Raw genomic sequence first — 20,165 nt, 5'->3', positions numbered from 1 at the left:
AATGAATGAACTGGGTGTAAATCACGTGAATATGAAACATGAAGAAAAAAATTCATAAAAAAAAAAACATGGAAAAGAGTCGTGTAAAAGCAAACATCCTGAATGCTCATCACTTATAAATAATCCTATGTGAAATATATGTGAAATAAAACATAAAATCACATGAAAATCCATAAATCACATGGAAATAATGTGAAAATAAATTAATTGTAAAAAAAAAAACATGAAAAAAGATTCTGTAATCACAGTATAAAAAACATTGCAAAAATTACATGTAGAATGAAAGGAAATGTGTACAAAATTTAAAAAATTTAAAAAATTAAAAAAATAAAATGTACATGCAAATGATTAATAAAAAATCAAATGTAAATAAGAAAATCAGTTATATATATATATATATATATATATATACAGTATATATCTATATAAACGCAGCAAACAAAAAAAAAAAAAAAAAGAAAAGAAAAGAAAAAGAAAAAAGTCAACTGCATGAAAAAACTTGTGAAACATAACATGTAAGAAACTTAATGTTTAAAGTTCATGTGCTTGTTCTGTAAGGGACATAAGTCCCATGGTGAGCTGGAAGGATGATCAGGGCAGAGCATTACTTTCACAGATAACTGAGCAGATTGTCTTTCCTGCCAGCGGTAGTGTGCTATAACTCATGGCCGCGATGACCTGTTAAGGCCTGTGTGCTGGCCATGAAAGCACATAGACTGTGACACAGCAGGATTGTCTTGAGAAACCATGTGTTGAGCGTGACAGAGATCAAGCCAAACCTCACGTGCACTGAGCCACAAGAACCATAGCAGGACAGGTCACTGTGTCTGTCTGTCTGTCATACAAACAGGTTTAGTTTTTCATGCCAAGATTGTAGAAACATTAAGTATGTAAAAAGAGAAAAGATCCTTGCAGGGGTTTGCAGAGAGCAAAACTCTGAAATAAAAAAGTGCGCTGACAGATCACTTAAGCACTCGTAAAACTTACTTAAGCTCCCTTGAGGGAAAGCAGGATTCTGCCTAGTCATGCGTGATCCATGTTGTAGAAGCAGATATGCTGAAATATCGAGAATACAGAAGAGCCCTTTACAGCACACAGACAGGAAGACGAGGACAGGCATGGCACATATCTCATGTTTGAGGCTATAGGCTCATATTTATTGGACAATCCAGTTCAATGCTCTGTAGAGCAGAAGTTCATCCTTATGCCATGAACAGTTCAAGTCTGTTAGTTCTCTACAGGGTGCGCTGAGCATGACAGCTCCAATCCCCCAGAGGGCATCGTAATCAAACCTTAGAACACAGCTTGAGATTTAATTCCACTTCCACATCGGCAACAGGCACACACACACACACACACACACTGAACGAGGAACTTTGCTGTAAGACAGTGAGCGTGCACAATGACTTCATCAAGAAGAAGAGTAAGACACAAAGGATATTTGTTTGCAAATAAACAATGATTAAATAAAAGTGTACAATATATATTCATAGCAAATTAATTAATTACATATTAGATTAACTTAAACTCTAATTAAATAGTATTTAATTTTTTTTTACCATTTTATATCAAAAACATATCCATCCATTTTTGGGATTTTATTTCCCGATTCACACATTTCAAGCTTTCATTTTTTATTTTTATTTTGTAATTTAGCTTCTTTCTGTCTTTCTGTAAAAGAATTTAAATACACCTGACTTTTCCAGCCATATGTGGTTATTTCCTAAACCCTTAGCACACAGTTGGAAGCACACAATTGTACAGGATGTCCTTGGATGCGGTAGCATTCAAATTACCCTTTACTTGAACTAAAAGACGCAAACCGGTTGCATGAAATGAGATGGAGTGGAAGGTTTTGAGTGACCTGCTATAGAGCTCTGACCTCAACCCTACTAAACACCTTTGGAAAGAGTTGAAATGGACTGCACCCAGGCCTCCTCACCCTACATCAGTACCTGACTTTACAAAGGGCCTTGTGGGCGAATGAGCACAAATCTTAAAAAAACACACTCCGGTGGAGTCCAGTGTGGGTCCAGAAGAGTGGATGTTATTATAACAGCAAATATGGAATAAATATGGAATGGTAGGTTAATGAAAAAACACCAACAAATCTTATGGTCAGGTGTCTATAAACTTTTGTCCATGTAGTGTATACATTTTTGTTGCTTTTGCATCGTAGGACTGAGATCTGCACATTAACACACACTTTAGACACCGACAGAAAAGGCAGGCATCATTTATTTTATTGAAATTGACCGGGTTATAAATGATATTACTTCAAGATAAAAGACAAACACAACCTAAGTAGAAAAAAAAAGACCATGATGCAAACTTAATTACTGTCTCATAAAGTACAAAATAAATGACTTCAAGTGTAAAGAAAATCATAAAATAATTTCTGCCAATAATGAAATCAGGCATACATGGTAGAATATGTGAATAATGAAGGGAGTGAGGAATATGGTGGATGTAAACAGGAACCAGTTAAACGCTCTGCTGTGAGTTTTCCAACGAAAAAGAGCACCTCTAGGGTGTAGTGTTATAGAGTAGAACATATAGTGCTGCTCTCAGCCCTAAGCTTCAGCAGTGGGGGGACAGAAGAGGTGAGAAGCTCTGCAACACACATGGCACTCGTTTCTTTTGCATCCCTCCATTACACCGTCGCTCCCCTTCAGCAGGCCAGGAAAGTCATGCCGCTCGGGCGGTAGGCACTCTGGTAGAGAGAGAGAGAGAGAGAGAGAGAGAGAGAGAGAGAGAGAGAGAGAGAGAGATCTGTTATGTATTAGCACTCGAGCTCCACAGAGGCAAGAGGCAGGCTCTTGTTTTCCGGTTTTGTAGACAACACTGGCTAGAACGAAAGGCTTTTCCCTTCTTTTATGTTTAATCAGAGTATTTCTGGTTGTGTGGGTTATAAGACACCATTCACGTCTCCTGGCAATGGAGTTAAGAAAAGTGTGGTTAACAAGTGGTTCATGAATCTGTTTAGGGAAATTCACAGACTTTGATAAATTAGACTCCAAATTTCAGTGAAGTGGAAGTGCTTTACAACATGTGCAGCTCTAATAGATGCAAACACAAAAAAAAGCTGTTCAATATGACTTCATTGAATACTTAAAACAATCAGAACTACCGAATGAGAAAAAAATAAAAATAAAACAAAAATAAAAAGGATTATACAGCAAACCAGACCATAATATTAGACTAAACTCAATGCATTTCAATGTGTGGAATTTTGCTCAAAAAACAAAACAAAAAACAAATAAATAATTTATTTAAAAATAAATAAATAAATAAGTTTAAATTAATCTAAAAAATAATACAAAATTACAAAATCACAAATAATTCCAATTTCAATAGCTATAATGAAGGAAACGAAACAGAAAACTAAACTTTAATGAGAAACAAATAATAAATAAATAAATAAATCAATAAAATGTTGCTTTTTATTTATGTGGCTTGTTTGTCTTTATTTCAATCCACTGCCAGTTTGGTCTTTAAGAACATCTCCTAAAACAAAATGCAGGCTGAAACAACATGAACTGGCTGGTACACTGGAAAAGTAGTCTGGGGAAAAAAAAATCAAGTGACGATGCTTAATACAGAGTTTGAGGAAGAGTTCAGAAGATAGAGGAGGAATCGTGAAATCTCCCACCCCCACACGGCCAACCTGGAACTTTTAAACGACAGATTCCTGTACCGCAGTCCTCCATGGTTGCTTGTTGATTTGCTTGGGACTTCTGTTTAATAGTGTTATTATCTGTGAGCAAAATTACAGGATCAGCACTTTGCAACTACAACCAGCAAAAATGAAGCTTGCGTCTGAGCCTAGTGTTCATACGGAAATGACACAAATACACAGCCATCAGGGCTGATAAAACACAGCACAAACACCTTTCACAAAATTACTTGGAATCATGTTTAGGGATGAATAAATGCAGCTGGTGCATGGTGTTCTATTCACTGAGTAACAAATATAACAAAAATAATAATTGTATTGTGCTTGAGTGAATAATTGTGTCAACACTGACTCAAGAAGTGTTATTTTGTTTAGTGTTTTTCACTCGTGGCTCTCTGTTCGAGGTCTGGGAACTCCCAAGGTTTGTTGAAGCAGAGCCAAGAGATGTGATTTTGAAGCATTTGGTCACAAATTTTGTCACAACTCTATTATTGGAGATATTCTATTGATTGAGTTTTATTATGTCTGTTGAACTGGTCAATAGAAGGATTTAATACAAACCTCTTGCTAATTACAATTTTAATACAATGTGTTCTGTGAGTGGAAATGGAACAAAAAAAAACCTCTGACAGTGCACATAGTATACAGTGGGGTCCAAAAGTCTGACGGCAGACTGAAAATCTGGGATTTTGTTCCCATCTTCCCTCAACTGTTCTGTAAATTTCCTTTTTTTTCAGCTGTTTTGTATAAAAAACTCAGATTTCCCTCATCTCTAATCTCTTCTATTGTAGTATGTGTTCAGATGCTACGATAGTTTTCATCTAAAATGGAGTGAAACATTTTGTGCAAAACTTAAGGAGTTCAAAAGGGGACATCCCAAATACTAAAAACAATGAAATTACTATTAAGGTAGATATTTCAATGATTGTACTCCATTTATAAAAAATTTATTTTGTAGACAATATTATACTAAATTAGCTACAAGTGCTTTCTAATGAAAGACTGGTGCCCTTTAATGCAACACTAAAATGCATGTTTAACTTAACTGTGCTTCTGAGAGCAACAGAAATATCAATTTAAAATGTCTTCTTTTTTTTCTTTATAACAAGTAATTGAATTATATTTCAAGGACGAGTTCCTTCCTGCATGGAATTTATTTTAAATCCGACTGTCTCACATAATACTCCTCCTTGCCATCTGTACTTCCAATCCTCCCTTAACTAATTATTTATACTGTGCAAAAAAACATGGAAATGGTTGCAAGGCTCCACTTTCCTCACAGTGTGCAAAAACTCACTGCTCTACAAAGAAAGTAAAAACTAAAAGTAATTCTCCCAAGAGTAAAAGAGGGAAATACAGCAGGAAAAAAGGGAAGAGGTAGACCAGTCACTCTGCTATGCTCTGCTCACTTTTCTTTGGTTTGTAATATACATACAGTCAAAAATAAAATAAAATAAACAGCTATCGTTCATGTTCTACGCTTTCTCTAAATTGCATTAATAGCACCATCAAAAGTATAGATGTTACACATAGTTTATCAAAATGAGGTCTCGCTTGATGATAAATACTACTTTCATACTTTAAAGTCGCTCTGCAAACTGTGTTTGGCGAAGCCTCCGCCTGGTCATTCATAAATCTCAATTTTGCAGTTAAATAGTGCTAAGTAAGGTCTTCTCTCTCCCCCTTATGGAAACACTCCGTGGAGGTCCTCATATCCAGGCCAGCCAACCCCACACACACACACACACACACACACACACGTTCCACTCATCCAGGCTCCTGGCCTTGGCAGTGGGTGGCAGGCCGCTGCCGCCGTCCACAGCTATGCCGGGGCAAATCGTGTTGACAGTGTCCAAGAAAAACCGGTGGGGTGGGAGGTGGGAGGAAAAAGCTATGTGCAAGAAGGGGCAGTGGGAGACCGCATGTGTGCAGAGAGCGGCCATAGAGCAGGCACTCTGATGAAATACCGCCTGCTGACAGGACAAGAAGGAAGAGACAGTGTGTTGAACGGGAGCCATGATGTAAAAAAAAATGCATTTCAGTAGCTCGGAAACTGCCCTCGGCTCATTTTATTGTCCATGCACATTATGAGCTCTGCTGAAATCACAAGCTTACAGATCAGAAATCTGGGAATGAGTGGAGGTGCGAGGTCTGGAAGACGTTACTCGGAATGCACACTGTACCTTGTGCTTGTAGAGAGAATGGCCACCACATGCATGTCTGCAACATGTGCTGCATTAGATTTGATTTGTATGTTCCAAATGAATACGTTTGTTTGAGAACACGCATGAAGAAAAATTACACATGCTAAACTAAATATAGAAATGTTCAGAGAATTTCATCACATAATGATTTTCTACAGGGATAAACATGTTCATGTCTGCTATATTCAAACCCTTAAAACTTCTCTGACATATTCTGATGTCTGTATATGAACACTTTTATATATTAGTTAGCTCAAACTTTGCATCCCAGCTCAAATGCAATAGATAATTCAGCGTGTTTAGTGTCCAAATAAAGTCACCAGAGTCTGAAAATCCAATAATGTCTGCAAATAACAGTAATAAAGCCATGAGTCAAATGGCCGGTTTAAATCAGAGGCGCCTTCCACAGTCCTGCCCAATTGGATCTTACTGACTCACAAGTCTTGGGAACAAGACAATGTTGATCTAGATAAAGTTTGGTACAAAATAAAATGAACCATTTTCTATAGTAAATTACTGCCTTTTTCATTCTGTATCCTTTCCCCCTCACTTATTTATTTAGAATGTTTTTTAGTTTTTTTTTATTTATTTATTTATTTATTTATTTATTTATTTTTTTTAACCACAGAGAGAATTTTATTGAACTTTTGGCCTGTTGATTGCTTAAACATCGATACAATGTAGATGTAATATAAAACACTATATGTAATATAAAACAATGTACATGTAATATAAAACAAAAATGTGTAATTTATAATGTATGATTCAAAATAAAAAAATATAAATTTATATAACAAATGTTTAGCTAGTTTTAAATATCATGTACAAAAATGTGTTCTCTTCATATTTATCTGCACTTCTCAATTTGCACAATTGCTACTATTTGCACTTCTGGTAGATGCTAAAGTGCATTTCGTTGCTGTGTACTGATATTCATTCATTCATTCATCCATCCATCAATTCATTCAGTCAGTCAGTCAGTTAGTTATTCATTCAATCATTCATTCAATCATCCATCCATCTATCCGTCCATCCATCCTAGCTTTTACTATTTGAAACCCTAATAACAGGTAGTTCTTGTGTTTATTGCCCTCTTATTATAAATTGCGTGTTGTATTCCTTAACTGTATTTCTTGTCACTTTAAAAAAAAGTCTGCCTAATGAATAAATGTAAATCTACATCAGCTGCTTACTGTCAGTTTGCTTGTTTTAAAAAAAAACAATAATAAGTTCTTAGAAAAGCTTATAGAGACCTGCACGGCTCTACCCTAATGTTCATGCTGTAGTATGCTCCTATGCCTGGTTTAGGACTTATTATAACATTTATTGACAGACTGATAAAAAAACAATGCTCAGTATGTTCAACGGCGCCAGAGCAAGAGATTCTCAGCAAAGAAATCGTAAAAAAAAAGAAAAGAAAAAAGAATGAATCAGCAGTCAGAGGAAGGTTCTTAGTTAAATAGTCATTGTATTCCTGTACATAACAGAAAACAGAAGTTGATGAAAGGAGGTACAGATCACAACTGAAGTCACAGCTTTCTTGATGTGTGGGAATAAAAAAAAAAAAAAAAAAAAGAGTGGAGTTAAAAGAGCGTTTCTTTCTGCTGCTCTCTGGGGCTTGTTTGCGTGTGGAATGAGACTGTTTGCACACTTCTCTTCCAGTCCACACTATTGCACCAGTGCCAGGACCGAGAAAGAAAAATGGAGATGGATGACCTTGGTAAGCGGGACTTTATCTTTGATCAGATGTGCCGTGTCCTCTCACTGGCTCCTGAGACCGGGCCAGTCATCTGAATGTGAGAGACAAGCGGCCTCTTAGGCACGGAGAGATGACGCTCGAATTATCAGCCTCAAACCGGCGGCAAAATCACACATGCAAGACATTAGTGTGAATATCACTCTGTCGTCCTCCTCTCTTGATGCACAATAAAACTGAGGCCCATCACATGCTGTTTATCTCGTGTCATAAACAATTTGCCATGTATAGTCTTTGTTGAGACTGCCTGTGTGCGCCGAGTGTGCCGTGCTCCAAATCATCGCCGTTTCACTGTACCCGCGAAGAGACAACCCAAAGTCTGAGGACAAAAATCCCTTGTTTGCGGGAATAAACAAAGCAAAGCCCCAACGTGTTCCAGAAAAGGAAACAGTACACATATTTCAAGTCGAGTGCCAGCTATAGTTTAGCTTTTGTCTTTGTATTTATGTGAAGCGTGGAGGCCGGGACACAGGTCAGAAACAAGTCTCAAGCCTTCAGCACGAAACAAGACTATAAATTCTTGCTCTGGACACGGGACACAAAGACTAGTGGGGGGAAAAAAAAGATTGAAAGCCTGGAAAAGTACAACTAAGAACCTGGAAGCCAAAATAAAGATAAGATAGGGTTAAATAGCATGAACGCGCATGTCTCTTTGCAATAATGAGCCGCCACAGGAAACGGCACTCCTGCTCCTGCATATTCATGAGTGGCATAGCACAGATGTGGGGATGTGTGTGTTTGAAATCTTTGTGTGTGAGAGACTGTATATGTACTGGCGCCTTGCAATTACCAAAAGGACTATGGGAAGGGCAAAACATAAGAGAGTAACAGAGACAGAGAGAGAGCGGTCGAGAGACACTGAGATTCTATACAAGTATGTGAACAGGACTACACCACTCTCTGACTGCCACATCTGTCTGAACAGAACAATGAGTTTCAGACTCTTCTCTTTTTAGACGTCTTCAGCTAGAGAAGTGGATATAATGGAGAAAATGTGGATAAGAGGGCAAAGGTTCAAGTGTGACAGAGTTCAGCTGCTTTGGATCATCTTCTCTGTATCATTGTCTTCAATCTTCAATCTGGGCCAATTTACTGAGCTGTACTGGTATACCCAAATATGACAGGCAGAAAGTTTTCACACCCACAGAACAGGCAGTAAAAGCACTCTGTGGTTTTCAAAGGGCTGTCAAATGAAAAGCAGGGTTTCTCCCTGGTCAATTCCAAATCATGCGTGATCTGGAAAAGATGTCAAATTCTATCCAGGGCATCCCAATCACGCCGTGGCTGCTAAAAGTATATAGATGAAACACAGTCATAAACTAGATACGAGGGGGCAATTTATTTACCACGCAGATTCTTTTTAAAGGTGTATAAGTCGTTGTAAATTGTCATCTTATTGTGCACACTCAGCCAAACGTTATAAGTGTAAACTCTACGAGCCTGACCTGGAAACGAAAATGTAAACACAGGATGATTTACAGTAAAGAAGCACTGCTGAGATTTCTGGGCAAAGGATTAGAGCGGTTATAGTGCAGAGGAGCCTTGTGTTTTGGGGAGGTAAAACCCAGCCAGTGCATCTCCAGAAGCCCAGGCTTAATGGCTCGTACTGTACACCACCTCACTGTGAAGTGGGATTCTGGGGTCAGCATGTGGGAAAAAAGAAAAAAAAAAAAGTGTAAATCAGATGCATCTCGGAAAAGAAACGTTCTTCTAGCAAAGCCTGGAATATGAGACCGTATTCAGAAATAATAGAAGGCAAAAAAATAATAAAAAATAGTTCCATAAATGCAAGAAAAAAAAAAACAGAAAAGGCTATTTGGTAACAAATGCTTGGCGACATGCTTTGTATGGTATAGGATTTTCATATCAACATTTCAACAAATATAAAAGGAGGGTCTGCCAACACGGGTTTGGGTTTAAAATGAAAAACAGAATATACAAAGCGCTTTCCAATGTCCGTAAACCATCCGCTGTTTGAGGCGCCTCTTCTTCTCTATATTCAATAAACTTAGTTAAACAATAAATATTATTTTTTTACCTCATAGGCTCCAGAGTTGTGTTCCGGCCCAGGGAGGTTTGGATATCATTTGGATAATATACAGCCTTCTGGACAGCTACTGAATGTCTTTCCCCCCTTCCAGTTGACTTATTATGTACGGTACGATTCTGCCAGTCTTAGCTGTTCACTTGACATCCAAACGGGCAATTTCATGCTTTAATGACAAGGTATTCAAACCACAGGGAAGAATGGCTCCACTTGTAAATGTGCAATTGTTAGCAGAAGGTTTTGAATGGCCTCTGAGACACCTAGAACAGGAAGCAACGTCTAGTGCCAGCTCTAAGGATGGAACGGGAAATTCAGAGACATAAAACTGGTTCAATGGGGCATTTAGTGGAGCGTTAGTGAGGCACTGAGAAGGGCACGGCCCTATTGAAGCCCTTGGTTCTGTGCATGCCAGCAGCACAGCACGAGATGTCTGTCCTCACAGTGAGATACGGAGACGATGGGGCAATAAACAAGAGCTGAGACGCATCACTTCGACGTCTGCTGTCTTTGGCACAAATCTCTCCGTACACTGAGACTCAAGCAAACCACAAGTAAGGTACAGAATCCTGCAGCCACGGCAACTTCTATATAACTTCTAAAAAAGGTTAAACGTCTGTGTGAAGGCTGACAATGAAGACTTTTCTGTGCAGAGTCATGCCCTTGGCCATGTGTGAAAATGTATCTGTTGTAATAACATAATCTGCTTCAGTTTTGCTTTTTACTCTTTTTTTTTTTCATTTCAGTAGTCTCGAGGTATTTGTTGCTGTTACAGTTGGAGCTGGTTTGATATACAGGGCAAAAACAATCAAACAAACAAACAAAAACCCCTAAACAACTGCTTTCCAACAGTAACTCACTTTACTAAAATAAAGTTTATTACTGAACAGGTGTGATATAATTTGGCATTAAATATTAACCAAGTATAGAGCTTTAAACCAACTTTGGTTTCTTGGGAAGAATGGAAAGCTATAAAGAAAGCTCAAGAGATGCAAAATTACCACACAGAATAATAAACAAACCTGGGTGATGAAAGCAAACGCTCAAACAAAGTATGATGTTTTCATTTCTACTGATTGGGGAAGCTGGCTGCTCTGTGTATGCATGCGTACACTAGGGGGAGAATTGAATGAGCTTTGAATTTTCCTTTTATATTAGAGCCTTAATTCAATTTCAAAGTTAATTATCTCTGAATGAGTGCTGTAATAAGAGGCAGATAAAATCTTTAAATCATATTGACACACAGCTCTATGGAATCTAAAACTATTACCAGATTTTTAATGAGCCCCATAATAAAGCGATAGTTTAAAATCACACACACTTTTAGAGTTAATACTTAAATTCACCTGGTTAGCCTACAATTCCTAATGATAAACAAAATCAAGAGTTTCAGCACAGACTCCCAAACATGAACTTCATTTTATCTTCAAAATTTAAACACTAGACATGTGGTAAAAGGCCAGAGTGAAATTTACTTATTGGGACAATTAATCATGGTCTTAAACTGGCTCCAGTTGCAATAAAACCAAACCAATTACAAGACAACTCAGCCTCCACTCCAAGCCCAAGACAGACACACACACACACACACACACACACACACACACACACACACCTAATTATTTCTGTGCCATTGCTGGTGACGGACTATGCGCAACTCATCAAAACCCCAATGCCACTATAAGAACATCTGGAAACCTTCACTCATCATCATAGGTTGGAAAACCTGTTTTATATATTAAACAATATAGGGGGATACTAATGCGCTTTATAGTTTCCTTTTTTTTTTTTTTTAAACATGCAACCTCAGATTTATAGTAAAGCAATCACTGAAACACTGACTACAGCTTCCTTAATTTGATCAAGCCTCTTTGATAATGAAACTTTAATATTTAACAGATCATTTATATTCAAGAAAGGTCAGCAGACTTTATACTCCATCATACTTAAGCAAATCCTGGGACTTGAACTTCCTGGGGGAAGAAAAATAAAAATAAATAACTAAATAAATAAATAAATGATTAAATAAATAAATAAATATTAGCGAGTGACATCATGAGTTAAGAGGAACTTCATTGCTGCTGTCAACAAGAAATGACCCAGTATGCATGCTTCCCTTCTGGTGAACACAATGAAGACAAACAGCTGCTTTACTGGAAATAAGAAGTTCATTCAGATGAACTGTGATTCAACACAATTCAGGAGTATCTGTGAGGTGCTATAAAAAATATTGTCACAAAGCAATTTTTCTAAAATCTAAATGTAGATTAAGATCCCCAATGAGCAAGCCAGGGGTGAGAGTGGCACAGGATGTTTAAAAATAAATAAATAAATAAATAAATAAATAAATAAATAAATAAAAAGAAAAGAAAAGAAAAATGAAAAGAAAGTGTATGTTCAGCCTGGTTCATTGTAACCACAAATAATTGTTTATAAAGTAAATAGACCTCATCGAAAGACTACAAATAAAAGGACAACACATGATGAATCAAAACTCATGGATTAGCTACCGTATTTTCCGGACTATAAGCCGCTACTTTTTTCCCATGTTTTGAACCCTGCGGCTTAAACAACGAAGCGGCTAATTTATGGATTTTTCCTAGGTTTTTCCCGGTTTCACAATCTTCAAACCAAAAAACTGAGCGACATAACATTAGACCAATGAAATTTCCGAACGGAAACGAAAAAACGCACCTCACCTGTGTTCTGAGCTGCACGGCATTGGGAGAAAAACTTCCACCGGTGGCACACGACGATGACAAAAGATAAACTCCCCAGAGAAATACAGTGGTACCTTGACCTACGAGTTTAATTCGTTCCATGGTTGAGCTTGTATCTCAATCTCATATCAAATCAGTTTTCCATATTGAAAATACTTAAAATGGCATTAATCCGTATGTTGCATGTTATTAAATTGGAAAAATACATTTCTAAATAACAAATCTTGTATAAAACATAATAGAAAGAGTATGTAAAGATATAATAAGGTTTTATTCAGTGTATTTTCCTTAGAGATGAGACGACTTGAGCTAACGAAAACGCTGGTGGTGTGTGTGTGTGGAGGGGGGGTAGAGGCAATAAGCGGAGGTGGAGGGAAAACTCGTTTTTTTACCATCACTCCTGTACACTACGTATCCCTAAACTTAAAAAAAATGGTTTTTTTGCTTATCTTAATTTTCGTCACAATCTTCGCTTTCTGGCTTTGCTTCGCCATCTAGAATCGACCGAATGACCGCTCGTACCTCGGAAAACTCGTACATTAATGCACCAACTTTCTTGGTAGGCTACTGTTTAGATACAAGCCGTTGTAGCGTTGAGTCTGGGTGAAGGGAGAGCTCACTAAAACTCCAGTTGCAACAGAAATCATATAAGCACAGACAGGTTTCCAAAACTCGTGCTTTTTTATTTTTCTTTGCAACAGCATTATGGGTTAGTCAAAGAAACTTAGAAATGAGCATTAGAAAATAAAAAGGACATAATCCTCGTTCTCCACACATGCAGTAATACCAGAAGAATGCAGTGCCGGTCTTTTCCCAAAATACCGCTATGCTCCTAATAGAAGCGCAACATATTTCACCCGTTACACCGTGTGTAATGTGTCTTTCGTTAAATCCTGTGTAAAGTACACTGCGGCTTATAGACAGGTGAGGCTTATTTATGTTAAAAATAAAAATATTTGTCAAATTCAGTGGGTGCGGCTTATATAAGGGTGCGCTTTAGAGTCCGGAAATTACCGTATGGAAACGTTTCTGTCTATGTAAATGCATTCGTTTGTCATGTTTAATCTGACATGAACACTTCAGCACATCTCCTGCAATAAAAATTCAGCTGTAGACTTCTATGGGATTTAAATGAACTACTTTTAAAAACTGCATTAATTACCCAGTGTAAACGCTGTCTGAGTATTTTAAAAGCAAAAGTCAACTAACAGAGCATTCTAATTATTCTTATTATTAAAAGTATGATTATAGTTATAGTGTCTCTCCAACACACTTTTATTTATAATGATAATACTCTTGACCCATTGTCTTGTCCATGTCCAGCATCACAGTGTGTATATATAGATAGAGAATCAAAGCACTTCTGCAAGTTGCTCTGTACAAAGGGTGACTTCTAAATACCGTAAATGTAAGTAAATGTAATTCTATGGGACAAATATACACCATCCAGATGAGCATATTCACTAAAGCTGGAGCAGTTTAAAGCAAATCTTTAGGGTATTCAACATGGAGCCATTCATAACAGCAGAATGTGAGTCAGAAGTACCGAAGATCCAAACAGAAGCAGAGTGTCAGGATAAATAAAGCAGGAGAGGAGGGCGAGAGAAACCGCACTGGCAGAAGGGTGATACATAACGAGCATGTCAGTACCCGAAAATGATAGGAAACACAAATTCTACCAAGGATGTACTGTACAGACTTGTGTCCTAATAAGGAGTTTGGATGCTTGGATACTGCAACCATCCAGATTAAGTTTGAATGTGCTTACTATATTCCCTTATTTACTGGAAAAATACATTGGTGTATTTACCAGCCACTCATTACATTTAATCACAAAGAAGCTCAGATTAAAAATAATAATAATCCAAAAGAAATATGAGCACTATAGAGTTTGGATTATCCCAGCATGCGTCTCTGAGGGCGGCTGGATTTAACTGGCAATGATTTTGTAATCTCAGGTCATTGCTAAACAGCTCATTACCTGTGAATTACACGCTGACCACAATAGTACACACTCCACACTGGCTGTGAGAACTCTCACAACACCCCAGGAACCATTTCACACGGGCAAACTAGCACTTACGACACCCACACTCCTGCGCACTGTGCAAAATTATAACTCTCCAACAGTGAGCTTTAGAATGATGTACACAAGCGAACAGAATGAGAAGGCATTTCTTTTTTAACTTTTTAGAAAAGTCATAGTAGCAAAATGAAATAACTTGCATATCCGAAATGTATAGAAATGACACATTTAATTCAGCAAAATATTATGTGCCTTTTTTTTTTTCTCTTTACAAGGAAAATTACACTGACCACAAATTGCGCTCAACAATTCCAATACTTTAGAGTTTGACCACTTTAAAATGGGGCTGTGCTGCGATTATAAATATAACTCTTTTACGGCTCTGTTATTACGTACTGAGAAGGGGGAGAGTGGGCCAATCTTGTGGCTGTAGCGCCTGATGGCCTCTCTGATGTGGCCGGGCTGGATGGCACTGCTCTGAGCCTCCGCGCCACACGCTGCTGCGCTCTGCAACGAAGAGGGAGAAAAAACACATACACACACACAGGCTGTATTATTACTAAATCAAAAACACAGTGGGAGACAGGCCGTTTAACACACAAACACAGCCAGAGGAGGCCGTCCAGACACGACACACACACAGAGTACATTTTTGAAGACGGTCTGGATCAGAATTAGATAACAAGCATAGCGCTCGCTCAAGCCTTCACCTCTCAGCCGTGTAACTGCTATGCGTCAGCTAGTGCTTTATGCACTTTCAGCAGAGACGCTTATTTGATATATAGAGAGCTGACAGTAAATGTTAGTTAACTATCTGCTGTAGGAAAGGACCAATAATTGTGCTCAATGCTCTGAATGTGTTTGACTTAAAGCAGAAAGGAACTCAATATATCTTACAAAAAAAGAGAAAGAGAGAGAGAGGGGGAAAAAGAAAGGAAAAACAGCTTCCCTGTTTTCATTCTTGCAATAAATCAGCTGTGGTTTAAAAAAAAAAAAAAAAAAGACATGGCAGGACATATGAGAAAGTGTAATGCACATATCCCTGCCAGCGTTTCCACTCTACATGCACACTTTGGGATGCTGATGACTGCATCGTGATGACCGCTGAAATTTCCTCGTTATTTTACCATACAGTATATCTTTCCTATCCCATCCCTGGATAGCTTAAGCTCATCATTATTTTTTATTTCCAAGTTCCTGGTTTATATGTAGAATCCACAAATGCAAAATATTTATGCATGCATAAATGGCAGGAGCAAGAGCCGCTGGTAGTTACAGACGAATGGAAAAAGTACCTTCTCTATACATTTACATATGATTCATAACAATTTCAACACTTTTTGAAATTAAAGCCTGAGAATTACATGTACTTACTTGGAAACATGTACACCACTGCTAATATATTAGCATGTCTATGAATAATCGGGCAGGGTTACAGCACCTCACTTGTTTCGCTGTGTCTATGCTAGAACTAAATGTACTGCATAATTTGGTGGGCACAAAGCTAGATTATATTATGTATGCTATTATTATTAGGCATTGAGGTATGCAAATCTTACTTCAGTACTGTACTATAACCTTAAAATATGTTTAAGCTTTAAACCTGATTTAATATTTTATTTACCGTAGCTCAGATTTATAATTTTATCATTTATTATTGCACTTCATCATGCACTTCCTATTTAATGAAAGGTCATAATTCATCAAATTAACCAGTGAATTGAAGCCAGAACAAATGTCTTAAGTTTTATTTTTAGGTCAAATCTTACTCAATATTTCTTCCATAAAAAGCCATGCCCCAATGTATTAATTCCTCTGTATTTAATTCCTTTTTTAATTCAAAGCAATTATCCAACAGTCAAATATGTTTGCAATATCTAACAATCGCATACAAATTTCCCTGTTTCTTGCTGGCTACATTTTTATACTGTGGAACATCTGAGAAACAAGAGAAAAAAATGACACCCTCTCTTTTTGTCTATTTCTGTAAAATTATATATAGGAAAAAAAGGAATAGGACTAATTTAATTCATATTTAAATAATAATAAAAATAAAAATGTTACATTAAGCAAAAGCCTCAAACTTAAGACTTCCTGTTTCAGGAAAAGTAAAAGCTTTACTACAGACAGTTATGAAGCACTGCCAGTGGATACTCCATTCATAAATTCTAAATAAACGCTTTCTCATAAAAAATAAAAAACCTCCACCATATTTAATTACAGTTCTTGTGTATAATTTCAAATAACAATCATAATTATATGGTTAATGTACCAATATCTGCAGTAAAAAATATTCTAGATTAAATTGAAAATATGTCAACTTTAGTATGATTATATACGATTATAAATATATATATACACTATATGAATAAAGTTTGTGAGCAACTGACTATAAGGGTAGAATGTGCTTTATGAACATCCTATTGCGCATTAAGTCGCTAGAGTAATTTGCTCCACTCTTTTTTTTTTTTTGAGTGGGGTTTTGGAGATTTGTGCTCATGACACACACACACACACACACACACACACACACACACACACACACACACACACACAGTAAACTTTTGAAGACGGTCCGAATCAGAATTAGATCATTAGATCATTAGCAACATTTGCTACATTTTCATAAGTCAAAATCATCTAAAATGCTCAATATAAACCTGAGAAATATTTCCAAAAGTGTTTTTGTGCTTCTCCAGCATTTCAGACATCACTGTAATCAGCAGTATCTAGCTGTCTGCTACAGTGCAGTAGAATAAACATAGCTTAGTTAAACATTACTTATTTTTTCTTGCAGAAAAATAAGATCCAGATTTTCTTCCTTGATCAATAGTCTTTCAAGTGGGTGGCTGTTTTTCTTTTTTTTCCCCATCCAATCCCCCCCCACCATCCATATTTCCCAATAAACGAGAATAAAACAAGATAAATAAAACTCTGCAGCCAAATAAACATGTCTATATGCAGACATCTACAAATGATCCGTATTAATGCTTTTCACTCACACACCAAAAAACCTAAACAAAATGAATGCTTTTTTGTCCCTCTCTTTTTCCCATCAAATCATCTTATTGTCCTTTTCGTGTGTAGACTACACAAAATGATAGCGTATGACATTGATAATGAAAGAATGCTTTACTACGAATGGGTAACAGTGACCCTAAAGAAATAAAGTGAGAACTAAAGTGGGAAACAATCTGACAAAACACATCCATGAACCCATGACCCTTACTCTCTTCCTCTTGCGCTGTTTGCTCTTGCTGCTGGAGTCCTGACAGATTGAGCCGTCACCCTGGTTCACGGAGTGAAGTTTGGCCTGATGACCGGAGCTTGGGGTGGAAGGAGGTGTGTTCTCTGGTGAGTCCATCTCTCTTTTGGCAGATGCAGTCTAAAGATAAAACAGCAGAACATCTCACAATGATATTCATTTATACAGGCACTGCCGAGGTGGCATGATTCCATTAACGCCCCAAAACTGATTATATTTCCACAACAGCATGCACACAAAACAACTTAATGTTGCCACATTAAACAGTTGTTTAATCACCAGAATCAGCCCCCTCCCCCACACTCACTTTTGAAGTAAATAAGACAAAAAACGCAGCTTAAAAACACAAAGACTTTAGCTTTAGTACTGACACTGGAGACTCCTTCCAAAAATGCACGATAACAATTATATTGCCATTACACTGACAAGATTTATGGTGGAGCTTCTCATCTTGTACATGAAATCAATCTACTTCTTGAATTCAAGCTTATAATGAGATGTTTAAAAAGCTATACTTGAACACTTCACCCATTATTTATTGGTAAATCTCTTGTGTTATACAAATGTGGTGATCTTGCTGGCTTTCTCTACTGAGACGACCACAGCTATTGTGCAATTTGGCTTTACTGTGACATTCCTCCACATGGGACACTCAAGGTTTAGGAGGTAAAAAACAACAACAATGGAATCTATAGTAGAATACAACTTGTGTTTCCAGACCAAAAGTGGCCTTGGCTGAGTCCGAATATGAGAAAGAGAGAGCGAGAGAGAATGAGAGAGAGAGAGAGAGAGAGAGAGAGAGAGAGAGAGAGAGAGAGAGAGAGAGAGAGAGAGAGAGAGAGAAAGTGAGTAGAGGTTTTGTGGTTGCAGCGACAAAAAAGCCCCTCCACGGACAAGATCCCACAGTACAAAACCACCTAGCACAAACTTGGCAGCAACAGCTGGCTGAAGGTCAAGCCCTACTTATAGGACTAGTAATAGTTTTTATTAAGCAAATACAGAATTATTAACTAGCACTACATCTAAATGCATGTAAAGTGCTTTGTTACAGCATTTATTATTAAAACTGGTATTGAAATACAGTTTATGAACTTTCCATTTTCATTTCCAACAGAACAATCTGCAACCCTTTCACACTCTGAGTCTGAGCTTTGTCTTAATTCGAAAGATTGGATCCAATATAAACGTTTAGAGACATTAACAGGACTGGGTCTGTATACACTTGCACACAATAATGACCTAAGTAGTATCATTATTGCATACAGCAGCTCAGGCAAGTTTCTCTCATATTCTTCAGGTCCTCCGGGTGAATGAAGCTGATATCATGTTTACACACATTATCCAGAAAACAACTAGTGTCTAAAACAACTGAATGGTGTGTGGCTCACCTCAGCCCCGTAGCTGTGGTACTGCAGAAAAGTGGCTGATATGGCATGGATGAATGGGTCGCCTGTTTTGGGGGTCATGTCTTGTTTAACCAAAAGGGCAAGATCAACAATCTAGGAGAAATGACAACAATATCATTACGAGTAATGAGGGGAAAAAACTATTCAGCACAGCACAAGAAATCTTCACTAAAAAACATTTGAGGAAATTGGAATATTCTGGGAATGGGAAATGTGGAACTAAAATTAAGGTATACAATTTTTCTTTGGTATGTGAATTTCTTTTAGTTTGTTTTACTGAAGTGAATTTGGATGCTGCTACAAAATATTTAATTAATTATAATTATTATTACATATCTTTTTTTTGTCTTCAGTAGAATTGTACCAATGCCACGATTTATCAAAACCATCCACATACTGCTTATCTAAAGCCTCAGGCCTCTGAAATATCAGTACTGCAAGGCCAATATGACTGTAGCGACTGACAAACAATACATTATGCAGCCGTAGCTGAGTGGCCTGTGAGTGTATTGTGTATATACTATAAATGCTTTAAAAATAATAAGCAAAAAAGCCAATTCTGGACACTCTGATTATTCATTGACATTCTTCAGTCTCTTTCTGAATGCACATGGAGAAGAACTGACTCAGCGGTTTACCTGGGCAACTGTTTCATAGGCAAGATACGACAGGATCTCCATGGAGACCCCATTGGGCTTCAGGTCTAGGCTGCTGCAGTCCAACCATTCACGAAATTTGGAGAGCTTCTTAGCTTAAGCAGAGTCAAAGAAACAAGGCATACATGATTAACAGCATTAAACATGATACTGTATTTTACTGTACTCTATTCAAGCACCAGAGACATACTTAGGTATGAGAATTTATATTTTTTATGAATATTGACAGAGTATATGGATTTAATAATTTATCCAAAAGGTAATAAAAAAAATTTAAGCTGGTCCTTCTGCAAGAAGAAATATCATCATTGATCATCATCATCATATTACAACAAAAAAAAGAAAAAAAAAGGGATGCAAATGCAAAATTTTAATTTCTGCATCTGTGAAAACTAAAACACTGGCTGCTGTA

The 20,165-nt window shown here is 37.2% G+C and overlaps 1 protein-coding gene across 4 annotated transcripts in view; it reads right to left on the bottom strand.

The window, feature by feature from the left end:
• Positions 1-2,220: 2,220 nt before the first annotated feature.
• supt3h (SPT3 homolog, SAGA and STAGA complex component) overlaps positions 2,221-20,165 on the bottom strand; it is an 85,349-nt gene continuing 67,404 nt past the window's right edge. For all 4 annotated transcript variants that reach the window (XM_046855442.1, XM_046855441.1, XM_046855445.1 and 1 more), the window contains 5 exons: positions 19,736-19,848; positions 19,080-19,190; positions 17,656-17,811; positions 14,823-14,933; positions 2,221-2,713 (listed from right to left, as the gene is read on the bottom strand). In XM_046855442.1, the coding sequence (XP_046711398.1) occupies positions 2,672-2,713; positions 14,823-14,933; positions 17,656-17,811; positions 19,080-19,190; positions 19,736-19,848 (533 nt within the window). In that variant the 3' untranslated portion in view covers positions 2,221-2,671. The remainder of the gene's footprint in view (positions 2,714-14,822; positions 14,934-17,655; positions 17,812-19,079; positions 19,191-19,735; positions 19,849-20,165) is intronic.

The sequence above is a fragment of the Silurus meridionalis genome, chromosome 8 (assembly GCF_014805685.1).
Source record: "Silurus meridionalis isolate SWU-2019-XX chromosome 8, ASM1480568v1, whole genome shotgun sequence".
NCBI classification, from domain to species: domain Eukaryota; kingdom Metazoa; phylum Chordata; class Actinopteri; order Siluriformes; family Siluridae; genus Silurus; species Silurus meridionalis.
The sequence above is the reverse complement of the archived record's forward strand: the minus strand, read 5'-3'. Positions and strand labels throughout refer to the sequence as shown.